This window comes from Vipera berus (assembly GCF_964194415.1).
Source record: "Vipera berus genome assembly, chromosome: 7".
NCBI lineage: Eukaryota > Metazoa > Chordata > Lepidosauria > Squamata > Viperidae > Vipera > Vipera berus.
The window spans coordinates 25657455-25671725 of record NC_138209.1 but is presented as its reverse complement, the minus strand read 5'-3'; the positions used below and the strand labels follow the sequence as shown (position 1 = coordinate 25671725).

Genomic DNA, 14271 nt, shown 5'->3' with positions numbered 1-14271 from the left:
CTAATGGCTGAATAAGAACAAGTCAAGAGACTCCCAAAAGTGATTTGGCCATTCATATATCTAAGAACAAAAGAGTATTATCTGTATCTGCTTAGAAAGAGTTCTGTTTGTTTCAAAAAGACTTTAGAAAAGGATACAAGGGTAAAAAAAAAGATTCTAAATGCGGGGCAGAATGTCAAGATTGGCTCTTGGAGAAAAATGGATATGCTAGAAAAGGAAAGAAATATGAGTGAACGTAAAAAGAATTCAGAAAGATAAAGTCTGTGGTCCATATGAAAGAATGTTAAAAGATTGGCTTCTGGTTCGAGCACATGGGGCTTCCGGACGCGCAGGGACAGTCTGCTTCCTGCCATCCGTTTCTTTCTTTTTTGGAGGACCCTGAAAAGGATCAAAAATCGCCCTGGAGGGGCGATTACCGAGAGGAGGACTTCCCTGAGATCACGGAAGGGTGGCAGCCCTCTGCTGGAATCTGGGATCATCTCCTTTAGCCCAAAGAAGAGACCAGCCATAAAGATGGCCGATCACTAAGCCGCTCCCTGCCGAAAGCCAAAAGTACTACCTAGCACTAAGAAGCAATCTGGAGGACCTGAGCTTTTACCTTTCCTTTTTCCTTAATCATCTTCCTGTGGGACTTTCCTGAAAATCTCCTTCCCCTTGTTTTGAGAAAACGGTGAATATCTATTTTGGGAACAAATCTTAAACCCTCAAAGTTACAAAAGAAATTCAATTAATTCAGCAAAGAATTTAAGCAATTTCATCTGTATCTACTAAAAAGCTTCTTTTTGTTACTGGGGATTCACTATCCCATTTTCTCTCTAAACTGTGAATTAAAGAAAAAAATTGGATTAATTTTTACAAAAGTTCTATATTAATTTGGAAAAAGAAAAAAAACCCTTACATTGCATGTTATATGTTATTGATGACATCTTGTGGCATAACCTGGTACAGCAAGTAAATTTCCTTTTTTTGTTGTGAGAGCTGACTGAATAACAAAGCTGTCGAAGATAAGTCTGGGAACAACTGGCACTGATTACAACTCTTCAGGAGGTGGAAAATCATTGACTATTATTAAAACAGCCTCCATGGAAGATTTAACTGCAAACAACAACGAAATGGATGAATACATCCCGCCACTTGATTATAAACTGATACTGGACACGATCTTGGCAATGACAGAGCAAATTAAAGCCAAACTGCAAGAAAAATCTGACAACTTAAAGCCACCAAATCAAACTCTGAATTTAAATGAGGAAAAGATAACCCAAAACCAAATAGAAGAAGTGGAAACTAACATCAAAATAAGAGATTTTAAAGAAAAACAAAAGCAACCTACATAAAACCTTAAAGTCCAAACTTTAATGGCAACTACAAAACTTACAAGCCAAAAAACAACAGCACCTGAACAAAGCAACATCAAGAGTGAAGACACTAAAGGCCTCCAAATATACTATATTGAGAATTTAATTAATCCAATGACAACCATAATACCAGCTACTACTTTCTACCTAACCCAGATAGAATTGGAAGTTCAAAAAGACTTGACTGATTTCATGACAACTATATTATATCAACCACCAAAAACCGAACTATCAAAGCAAAAATACAATGGTTACAAAGGGGACATCTTCCTTGCAAAACTGACATTTGGATATACTCCCTGGATTCAAATAAGGGGTATAGGAAGAAAGATACATTTGAGAATTTGAGACACCAAGAGCGAAGTATGATTGGCACAAAAGGAGCCAAGAGTTAGATTTAAAAAACTGAACTTGTTTCTATTTTGGGATTCCTAAAGATAGACTATAAAAATATCTTTCTATGGATCAAGGGGAATCTCAAAAAAAAATCACTGATTTTACATTTAGCTTTTAGATCTGTAAAGGAAATATAACTCCGAATCATATTATAGAATTTGGAATGACATATCAAAAGATAGTATGTTAATAATTGATGTACGGTTAAGATGATTTATAGAATATTCAGTGGCTATTTTTGAACTACAGTATATAATCTAGAATTTTACGATGAAAACTAAACTTTAATGGTAAAACACAGGAATGTTTTGTAATGATCAATATAAGTTTTGAAGACAAAAGAACTATTCTTAATTAAGCTTTCTTCTATATACTATAGGCTATTCTAGAATATCCTATTGCAATTAGATAAAATTTAAAAACAGGATATTGATATGTATTACTGAAAATATATCTTGAATTTTATTGATCGACTGGGCTATAACTAGAAATATACTAACTTGTTTATTTTGACTATGTAATCACTAAGGGAATTAGAGAGGGCATCTCTGTTGATGTAACCTGAACTATTTACAACTGGTTATTTTTTGTTTTAACTGACCAACCACCATATTGTTTCACAAATACATCTATATGTAAATATTAAAAAATCAATAAAACTTGTATTAAAAAGAGTGTTAAAAGATAGATTAATTTCCTAATAGAATAAATAGAAAGTGGGTATATTGGAAGAGGATTTGAAACTGCTTAGAACAAAATCAAAATAAACATATTACAAAGTGCCAAAATGTGTGTGGAATATTTTACATGTTTGAGTAAGAGCAATATGTTAAACAATGGAAATTAATCAAATGTTGACTGAGAACCTTAGTGAATCGATGATTCTATACAGAGCAATATGGATGTGAAAATTATAGTATCAAAGACTAAGGCAGTTAAATATGATGGGAAAATGGAGTGAATAATTGCAAGTTATGTATACATGGCAAAAAACTAAAACAAGTAAGCGGCTTTGTATATGTTGATAGAATGCTAACCAGGAGAGAAAATTATAAACTCTACAAATGCCGATAATGAATAATATATAGTCTGTGGCAACAGTTGAATGTTTATTAAAAGAAGCAAAGAGTATAAGGATTGTTTCAGCCTACTTTTGTTATATGAAAGTGAGCATTGGTTGTGCCACAAAAACCACAATAAGCTGAACATACTGGAAATAAGATTCTTAAGAAATCTGTGTGGTAAAAATATGACATTTTACCGGTCTACCATAGAGAGCGTCCTCTCGTATGGTATTGTGGTTTGGTATGCTGGTCTGACAGCCGCGGATAGGAAAGTATTGCAGAGGGTAGTGAGCACAGCACAAGACATTGTGGGCTGTTCCCTGACACCACTGGATGACATCGCCAGGGCTCGTTGCCTTGGAAGAGTGAGGAAGATTCTCAGGGATGACTCACACCCTGGACGGTATCTCTTTACTCTCCTACCATCCGGTAGGAGATATAAGAATATAGCCAGCCGTACCAACAGGCTGAAAAATAGCTTTTATCCGTGGGCTGTTAGGCTTTTAAATGGGACATAATCTTATGCAGAATTGACTTGGGAGGCCGGTGTGTGGTGTAGTTGGTTCACATAGTGTGGTGGGATGGAGGGTTTGTTGTCACTGTGTGTTGGGGGGAGAGAGCACAGGGGGAGGCTCAGCTAATCTCAATGTACACATGTTGTACTTTGACAATAAAGGTTTATTATTTATTATTATTATTATTACATGTTACAGAATGTAGGGAAGCTGATTGAATGTGGACTGACTATAATAAATGACCAATAGTAACAAAACACACTAAGTTGGTCATAAAGGGATAATGACTGTGGATCAAACTGCAAAACAAATAGATGAAAGAAAAGTTAATTGTTCAAGAGGAACAGGGTATCATTCTGAGACTGAAGAAGAGAACCTGACAGATACATAGCTTGAAATGGGGAACACATGCCCAGTTCAGATGCAGCCTACAGACTGCCAATTCAAAGAACAAGTTTCTAAAGGGGACAACAAATCTATAATAATATAAACTGGGCAGAAATATACACAACATTCTTAAAATAAACCATACTATTCTTTCCACTCAAAGCCTGTGTAAATAAGAACATTACATTATTATGTCTTGTAGAAAGTACCGAAGCTTTTGCAGAACCCTAAAGAAATCAAAACTCAGAACAGGTAACTAATTTTATATATAGGACATTATTTGTTAGCATCTAAATGGAACATATAGACAGTCTGCCTTTAAAAATTTAATTATCATGGTATTGGGATTTTTTTTTGTCACTTATTTCCCCCTTCTCCTGAGGGTAAACAACATAGACCAACACACTATAACTTTATTACTGGTATTGAAATAAAATAAAACCAAACTCAACATACATATTTATATCAAAATTACCTTGACAAACAATGGAAGTCTGTTTTCTTTGAAGGCATAAAAACTGAATATGTGATGTTGGCCACTCTTTGTTAATGGTACTAAATTCCCAAAGCAGTCCACAAATATAGGTTTTCCTTCTAATACCTACATATAATTAATAAGAAAATAAAATGTTCATGAATTTTGTTCTTATATTTATTTTGGCTAAGTTAAAATATATTGTTAGCCTTTAAAAAAAACAACACTATTAATATAAAGAAAAAGGTTTCCCCTGTCCCAATTGTGTCCAACTCTAGGGGGTGGTACTCATCTCTGTTTCTTAGCTGATGGAGCCAGCCTTGTCAAAAGACATTTTTGTGGTCATGTGGCCAGCATGACTATATGCCAACATGCATGGAACGCTGTTACCTTTCCATCAAGGTGGTACCTATTTATCTACTCGCATTTACATGCTTTCAAACTGCTACCTTAGCAGGAATGGGGCAATTAACAGGATCTCACCCTATTGCAATTACAAATAAACAGCAGCAGCAAAGTGGATTAACATGTATGCAAAAGATTCTAAATATATACAAATACATTATTATTTCCAGACAATCAACATTTCTTAGTAATTAAATCAAAGAATACATATATGCAATATGCCTCAATCCAATGCAAAATGCTGAAACATTTCAGGAAATTATTGTGTTTTTTCTTTCCTAAATTTTTACACAGTTTGTCAATAAAATCTTAAACAGATATAAATATCAGAGTAAGGAAAAATTTATTTAAATTTGATTAAATCAAATGTAAACAAAGTACCATAAATTAAAAAAAATAATAGGATTACCTCCTTGTTTTTAATTCATGAAACTGCTTTATAATGGGCAACAACCAAAGACCATAGTAAAACACAAAAGAAAAAAAGAAACTGTCAAAAAGACAACTAAGATAAAATATTCAACTTCTGATGGGTTCTACATGCAGTAGAATAGATTTTGCAACATTTAAAGAGATTCTGTTTCAGCAATAAATACTAAGGACAGACTGAGAGGAACTTAATTAAAATGTGGAAGAATTACAGTATAAAAGTAAAAAGAAAATTTACTGATATATACTCCACATGAACAAAGGTGGGATGCATAATGGAATTCTCTTGTCCTTCAATACAGCTATTGGAAACACATCAAGTGTTAACTGATTACACTCTTTAAAGATAGCAGTCTAACTTGATTTCAGTGATTTGTTAAAGGTAAAGGTAAAGGTTCCCCCGCACATGCATGCTAGTCGTTTCCGATATAGCCTGATACTATAAACCTGTTATCTCTGGTAGATAAGGTCCTGCCACATCTGTATACTGCTTTTTAAGAACAGATCAATCTAATTAAAGCCAAACCTAACAGAGATTTTTGCAAGAAATTGTCATAAAGCAAGTTATGCTGCAATGGTTTTATGACATCTTAAAATAGTCATGTCAATAGGTATAGTATTAAAAAAGTAATATACATCCTTAACCATAAAACAAAGATTCTTAACAATATTCTAGACTCTATTGTAGCAATATTACATTCTCAGATTTTTCATTTTATTACCATATAGTCAATAATTTTCCCCTGCCATCATACAGGAAAAGTTGGTAGGATTTTTAGAAAGATTCTTGGGTTTTGTATGTTTTGTTCAATAACTTATCCCATATCTTATCATGCTATTAATTGAGACACCTATTTGTTTGTTTGTATTATAAGCATTAACCACCAAGATTGCTATTAAAATAGCCAGTGGTTCCTATATTCTCTTTCTGTACTCTTATTTTGAAAGAACAAAAACAATATTTTAATGTATTTAATTGCAATGCTTATCATAGCTATTTTTGAACTAACCCAAATCGTAATACCAATACAATTCCAACTCAATCTGAATAAAAATATGAACTGTAGGAAAGGGAGCTGATTATATAACTATGTATAAGAACATTTAATTTGAAAATGCTGTTTTGCAATAAAGATCCATCATTTGGTTTCATTACACTTTTTCCATTTAACATTTATTGTTCTATTTATGTTTGCAGCATGTTCATCTCAGAGCAAATTAAGCTACAGGATAGCCTGTTTTTGCAAAGAAAAGAACATAAATGAAAAGTTTAATCCCTTCCACTATGCTGTGATTTTGAATTAATGGATTAAATATTCATGTGTTTAATATTTCACCTAAGTTCTGTAAAATAATGAAATATTTTTTTCTGTTTGCCCTATTTTTTTAACTCTTAAGACAACGGAAACAACATGTTTTAAACTAACATGTCCAAAAATGTAAACACAAATAATACCTCTACATCCCTGCTTCGAGCAACTTCAGCAAAGTTTTCTTGTTGCTCTAGTGTTTTATCCACTTTATCATCGGTCATGCAGAAACATCTTAGTCGGGCTTCTATGGGATCTTGAGATTTGGCAAACACTACAAATTTGGCCATGTAAGGTACACATATAATTTCTCTATATACTTGGGAAGCAAATGCTACAGATTCTTGTATCTGTCGACAATCTATCAACCAAAATCTGAAAATAAACAAACACATTAAATTATTACCAAAAAGAATCTAACAGGTGGGGAAAAAGCAATAATAAATGTGATGAAACTTCTAAAACTCTAGGAACTAGTACTGATTTCAAATAACTGATGTAAAAGACAAATTCAAATATTTACTTAATAATTCAGATTTAACAGTAATTGAACTGCCCCCTGGACTTTGATGTGAGGGATGGATCAGAACTGAAATGAATCTGAATGTATTGCTAGTTTATTCAAGATTATAGAATGTTTTCACTGACCCTTGTACCTTAATTTAAACCAAAGTATGAACAAGCTTTGCCCCAATACATTATACCTTTGTTTTTCCCATTCTATCTCTTGCAATTATTTATTTGTTATTTATTTATTTATTAAACTGATATGCCACCTATCTTGTTATCCAAACCACTTTTGTTCCCCTCTGTCTGGAATCCTCATTACTATTCTAAGCAATAGACTTAAAAGAAAGACAAAGAGAAAATTCTTATCAGCGTGCTCAATTTCTGAAATCAGGCCCACACTGTAATGCCTTAGAACAACAAGTTGCCAACACCTTAATTCTATGGAATCCTAAGGAAACAGTTGTTTAGAATTTAGTCGTAGGAGCAGCTGCCAGAGAACAATAAGTTTACTTGCACTGTTGGCATAAGATTTATTTTATTTAGTATAGCATTCAGAGTTAGTTATAATTTGATTTATCCCAGGATTAGATCAAAATTAAGGAAGGATCCTATTATAAATAGCATCTTTGCAATTTAGTAGGTGACTTATAGACAAGATTCATATGCATAATACATCGTCAGACTAAAGTTATGGTTCTGAAATGCTTTTTACAGTTTTATTACTGGTTACTGCTCTGTATGGTGGTACCTGGCAGACACGTTTGTGGTGAAGGAAACACATTCATTTACATATGTTAATGGTGTTGTCCCTGTTATGTCTTCCCACTGAGCAGGTGTTGTTCCACCTGAAACAAATAGGGAAAAACAGTAAGCATTTCCGCAAAATTGTAAAATTGGATGCATAAAATTCCTTTTAGTTAAATTTCCAATCATGCAAAGTCTGACCGAAGGATATCCCTAAAGTTTTTTGTCATTAAATTGATTCTGAGATCTGCCAGTATGACAGTTAAATGTTTAGTTTAGAAGACTAATATACATTATTATTCAAATCATAGGAGAAACTTGTATCTTCATTCATAAGCAATTAAAAAGTCTGTGATCTTTGGGATAAAAAAATTTTTGACCAATACTTCAAAAGATTCTATTACCTCAGTACCGAACAGAATCCAGGATTTAATTTTAGGGTACAAAATGAAACAAATAAAATACATGCGGTCCTCAACTATGATCACAATTGAGCCAAAATTTCTGTTGCTGAGCGAGACATTTGGTTTTTTTAAAAAAATTCCATTTGTTATGTGAGTTTTGCTCCATTTTACAACTTTTCTTGCCACAGTTATTAAATGAAGCGTTACAATCGTTAAGTTAATAACATGGTTGTTAAGTGAATCTGACTTCCCCATTGACTTTGCTTGTCAGAAGTCCTCAAAAGTGATCACATGATCCCAGGACACTGCAACTGTCGTAAATATAAGTTAGTTGCCAAGTGTCTGAATTTTGATCTGGTGACCATGGAGATACTGCAATGTTCATATGTGTGAAAAATGGGCATAAGTCACTTTCTCAATGCTGTTGTAACCTTGAACAGTTACTAAGCAAACTACTGTTAATGACTATCTGTAGTAAATTATTTACATTGATACTGTGCTAAAATCTGCACTGCAAACTTAATTTCTTTTGTATGCAAAAATAGCTTTCAATTTGTCGAAGATGCTATAGAGTATGTTTTGATTTTCTTTTTTGGGTGATAGTTTTGAGATTATTTTGAATTATGGGTGGTAAAGACTGCTGCTTTTGTTTTATGTTACTTATAATTTATATTATTTCACAGCTACTTTTCTCACCCACACTTCCTAATTGGAAAAATCCTAATGAGAGAATTTCCTTATTATTATTTCTCTGAGATTTAATTCAAGCATGAGAAGCTAAGGAGACTGTAGCTTTCTTCCTAGATGATAAACAGAAAATATTTATCTCCTGCCCTCTTTGTTACCAACTGGAAAAAAAAACCCAACATTATATGACCAACTTTCTTTTTTTATTTAAATGAATTAGAATTAATTTGAAAATAACAGCTTGTATATTTCCTCTTGACCTGATCCAATAGTGATATTCTTCTAACAGAACAGAATAACAGAGTTGGAAGGGAACTTGGAGGTCTTCTAGCCCAATCTCCCCGCTCAAGCAGGAAACACTATAACATTTCAGACAAATATTCTTATATTCTGACAATTTAAAACTCTGAAAAAATAGATCTGCCCTTTGTTTTACAAGGCAAATAAATTATTGATAAATAAAGAGTCAATGATTCTTTCCATTGGACAGCTCCTATTCTTAAACTATCCATTCTAGTCACTGAGCATAATTTTAAAATAAACCAATATAATTAAATTGGCAATTCATTGGTTATTTTATTGATAGTATTCATTGTTTGCTTAGACAATGTGTATTTTCACTATAAACCAATGCTCTTAACTATGATCTATGGAAGACAGTTTACATAATTCTGCAACAGGGCTTTAATGAAAATTTTAATGACCTAAACCAGCGATCCCCAACCTTTCTGGTTCTGCAGACCAGTGGTGATGACAACAGCGGGGGGGGGGGGGGAGGGGATGGTTTTGTGCTTGCTCACCAGGTTCCCAACAGGGTGTAGTCCGGCACTGGATCATGGACCGGGTGTTGGAGACCCCTGATCTAAACCAACAATCTAGCATCATGTATGTAATTTCAGAGACATATGAGAGCTTACCTGTTATGCTGCATAGTAGTCTTAGAGTAGGAGTCTCACCTCCATAACCATTTATCATCATATCACTGGAAGCTTTTGGAACAGGAATGGTCATAGTTATTGGCTTATGGAATTTTCTTCGCCTAGGTTCCAGTGTGACAATAGGGCTGAATGTGGCTTTGTTGCCTAAAATTTTCTTTATAAGTTCACTGTGCATAGGTTGGGCCTATTCAAACACAATGAGAAAATAAAATTTATTTTAATTAAAATTGCTTGTATAATGATTAACTACAATAATACACTTTGTTCTATGTGGTGATGATTTCTCTTGATTTGCTACTAAGTAAGATAAGATACCGGTAACCTTTATTGTCATTTTTTTACTGTGGGCACAACAGCACACATCAAAAATGAAATTTAGTTGCCACTCTCAAAGTGAAACACATACATGACACACACCTAAGCATACTATATCCACGCCCCTACATATACATAACAAATAAATATTAAATACTGTCCATCTTGAATATATAACGGAAGGAGGAAGCTTGAGAGTTCACAAGGTTAATGCTGTGTGAAATGAAACTATGGCTGAATCTGGATGTTCTGCTACGGATACCACGAAGCCTCCTCCCAGAAGGTAACAAGGAAAAGAGGTCTTGAAGAGGATGTGTAGTGTCCCAGACAATCTTACGGACCCTGCTCAAGCTCACACTCAAGTAACTGATGTCTTCTGCTGATACACTCTCCCTTACTAATTGGTCATGGGTCATTGCTAATAATTATCATTTAACAAAGCTCTGAGGTATTATGATTTCACAGAATTCTCAAGAAAAGAGAATTATGACAATTCTCTGAAAAATCTTTAAATCTATTTGAATTATGATGGGATAAATTCACTTATCTTTAGCCATTACAAACTGAATATCTTCATGTTCTTACAGTCATTTTATATTTTGTATATAGAATTCTTCCAGTGAAAAGTTTTAATTCTTTTGGATTATTTTTGAAGTAAACTAGACCTACAGCACGCTAATCATAAATTCGATAAAAGACAAAACTAGGGCAAATGCAACTAAATTCAATCAACTAAGCTCATAATTCAATCCTACACACAGAAAGTAAGTTTAATGAGACTCAACCCACAAAAGTGGGAAAATTAGTAGCCTAAATATTTTAAAAAGGAGACACATAGCTTTTATATATTACATGTGCATGCATGCACAGATACATGCATTATATATATGGCCATTACTTTTAAACATCTGCTGTAAACTCATAATAACTTTCCCTGAGTTTTTTTTCTTATACAACAATAAATACATTACTGTTTGTTGTACATCTTGGCTATAAAATGTAGATGATTGTTCTCAGTCCTTCTCCTTAGATTTTCTCACTAAATTTTGGATATATGACTCATTAAAAGTTATTACTGAAGTTGAACCTATGCTTTAGGTACGCGGTGGCTCAGTGGGTTAGGACGCTGAGCTTGTCGATCGGAAGGTCGGCAGTTTGGCGGGTCAAATCCCGAGTGCCGCGTAACAGAGTGAGCGCCTGTTCCTCGTTCCAGCTTCTGCCAACCTAGCAGTTCGAAAGCACGTAAAAATGCAAGTAGAAAAATAGAGACCACTACAGTGGGAAGGTAACAGCGTTCCGTGCGCCTTTGGCATCTAGTCATGCCGGCCACATGACCACGGAGATGTCCTTGGACAAGCGCTGGCTCTTCGGCTTTGAAATGGAGATGAGCACCGGCCCCTAGAGTCGGAAACGACTAGCACGCATGTGCGGGGGAACCTTTACCTTTACCTTTACCTATGAACCTATGCTTTAGTATTCTCTGTTTGGTTTTTATTCTAAATTCAGTATAACACTAAAGCTTAGAAAATATTACAAAATATTACAAAAAGGGGCACAATAGCAAAAGAGGAGGACTGAAAAAATCACTAGATGACAGCAAATAAATTTCTGGGTGTTCAATCTAGATTTTTGCCACCATGACTTGGTAGCTGTAAAAATAATTATTAATTGCACAATAATTTTAAGAAAGTGTTTTTATGTCTTTAGCATGTATGAATACATTTTTCAAATTTAAAAAACCTCAAAGATTTTTTTTATAAAAGGTACTACATAAAACTTTACTGTTTGTGTGCTATGGGGGGAAAGGAAGTTTCAAAAGTAATACTCTTTCACAAGGCCCTGAAGACCTGGTTTTGCCAATAGACCTTGGCAAAGCCCAAGAAGTTGCTTATTTGATTCCTTGTTGTCGCTGGGAGGTGGACAGTTATTGCTTTCATTCTTTTTATGTTGTTTTTTTTAAAATGTAAGTCGCCTAGAGTCACTGAAACCTCAGTGGGTGGCAATATAAATTCTCTAAACAAACAAACAAATAAATAAATCTGGCAAGAAACATTTTACCTGCCTCTTAAAGAGGCCTCTTTATTTAAATAAATGTTTTGAATGCATTATCAGTTTTACATATAGTTATGAAGAAATTTGGTTCAAACTTTTGCTACAAATTTGGGATATATAACTTAGTTAATACTTTGCACATTATAATGAGGCCAGTTTCCTCCAGTGGTACTGGAATTCAGGAGACATAAAATGCAAAAACCAAAAAAATACCATAGAGCAGGGGGTCTTCAAACCTGGCCCTTTTATGACTTGTGGACTTCAACTGCCAGAACTCCTCAGCCAGGCATGCTGGCTGAGGAATTCTGGCAGTTGAAGTCCACAAGTCATAAAACAGCCAAGTTTGAAGACTCCTGCCATAGAGGAATGACAATGAAATAGAATTACAGAAACTACTCTTATCCTCAACAGAAATATTGGCTTCAAGGATTATAATATTTTGATTTGTTTTCTCATACCTGAAGACCAACACGAATTCTCTTAGTTAATGCTCCCTCTGGAAAGACTGCTTGCACTTGTGGTACTACAGTACTGCTTAGTACACCACCCTCAGGTCCAATGAGGTTACTGTCTTGTTTAATCCGGGACACCACTGCAAAGTACTGCGGGAAATCTCGGGTGATAATACGGCAAATACGCTTCTTCTCCAGCTCTTCTGGGGTGTCAAGCACTGGGTGAAAAGAGAAAACATTACTTCAAATAGTAAACACTGGAATTGTTAAGAGAAAATCTTTATATTTATACACTTAATGCAGGGATGGGGAACAATGGCCTTTTATGACTTGTGGACTTCTGAAGTTGAATTCCTAAGCCAGCCATGCTCAGAAATTCTGGGAGTTGAAGTCCACAAGTCATAAAGGGGCCATCGTTCCCTACCCCTGTATTAATGTATGGATTTCTTAATGCTTCAAAAAATATTTTAACATGAATGAGACCTCCTTCAGATAACCTAATCTCTAGGTTTTTTTTCCTTTTCAGGATCACACAGAAGCTAGAAAAATATGCTCTAATGAACATCAGAAAGATGCTGTATTCTTCTGAGGTCAAAGTGCCTTTTCCAGATAAGCTTGCACAGTCCTAATATACATTTACACACCTTTTTGCTAATTGTACTTCTAACGTTAAGAGGTGGAACCAGAATAACTTTCTTAAAATTTGCTCTGAGTAGATTCAGGATTTGAATTTCACATGAACAGAACAATTCATTAATTGCAGCTTACACACAGTTATGACAGTTCCCTTTAAAAGCTGGTTGTGGATGATCTCATCCATATATTCAGGATCATATTGGGTCTATTATTGGATCTGTACTGATGCATATCAAGGATCACATAATGAGCAGCAAAACATCTCAAATTTTGGGGAGGAAACACCTGAGGCAGGAGTTGGTACATTCCAGTGACTCTGCCTAAATGACGTGTTCTGACTACTGAAGCTGCTTGGATGAGCAACGAAATGTCTCAAAATAATAGTAAGAATTAGTCCAGTTGCAATGTCTCAAGCTTCAAATAATTCTACCTGGATTACTGAGAATCTTCACTGACACTACGTATATGTTTAGAGGAGCTTGGTATGGTATACAATGTGAATTTCATCACAGATTTCGTATTTGCTTCCTTACATTGCTTTAACATATAGTCAGTAATGCAAATTTTATCAAAATAGTTTTATATAAAACACTAGTTTAAAATATGTTAACTAAACTATCCATAGTACACAATCCATGTTACTCCTAAATTACAATTTATAATGGATAAATGCTCCATGTTCCATTCTCCATTTACTAACAATTAGACTTCAGCACTTTGTACCTGGCTGACTCCATAGAGCAAACAGGAACAGATCTTGTGAATACTAAGATTGGAAACTGTTAGGATAGCCCTGCACTGAGAAATCAAAATCATCCCTAAGAAATAAGATTATGTAGTGTAGAAAACTACATGAATGCATTTACGGGTTACTACAGCACCTGCGTCCCACTGGGTCATTGTTTTAGAGTTATTTCCTTATCAGATTCTCAATGCACTCAACAATGCCAGAGCTTCTAATGAACTTGAAAAATTCTTAAAAATTTAGTAAGATATTCAGAGATGTACCTTCCTCGAAAGCAGCCCATGTTGAAAATAAATGTTTTATGTGATTTTTATTTATAAAGTTTGACAAATTTCAATTTCACAGGAGTCCTGTGTCCCAGAATTTGCATGCATTCTGTAAGTTAGCTCATTAAAGGTAATTCGTTTGAAAACGTTTTGCTCCATGGTGCACCATTTCATCCAGTTACA

The 14271-nt window shown here is 34.4% G+C and overlaps 1 protein-coding gene across 1 annotated transcript in view; it reads right to left on the bottom strand.

Moving 5' to 3' along the window:
• ANK2 (ankyrin 2) overlaps nucleotides 1-14271 on the bottom strand; it is a 320058-nt gene that overhangs the window by 40517 nt on the left and 265270 nt on the right. Inside the window, exons 31-35 of the mRNA XM_081332775.1 lie at nucleotides 12448-12659; nucleotides 9602-9806; nucleotides 7598-7694; nucleotides 6486-6714; nucleotides 4196-4321 (exon numbers count right to left, since the gene is read on the bottom strand). Coding sequence (XP_081188901.1) covers nucleotides 4196-4321; nucleotides 6486-6714; nucleotides 7598-7694; nucleotides 9602-9806; nucleotides 12448-12659 — 869 coding nt within the window. The remainder of the gene's footprint in view (nucleotides 1-4195; nucleotides 4322-6485; nucleotides 6715-7597; nucleotides 7695-9601; nucleotides 9807-12447; nucleotides 12660-14271) is intronic.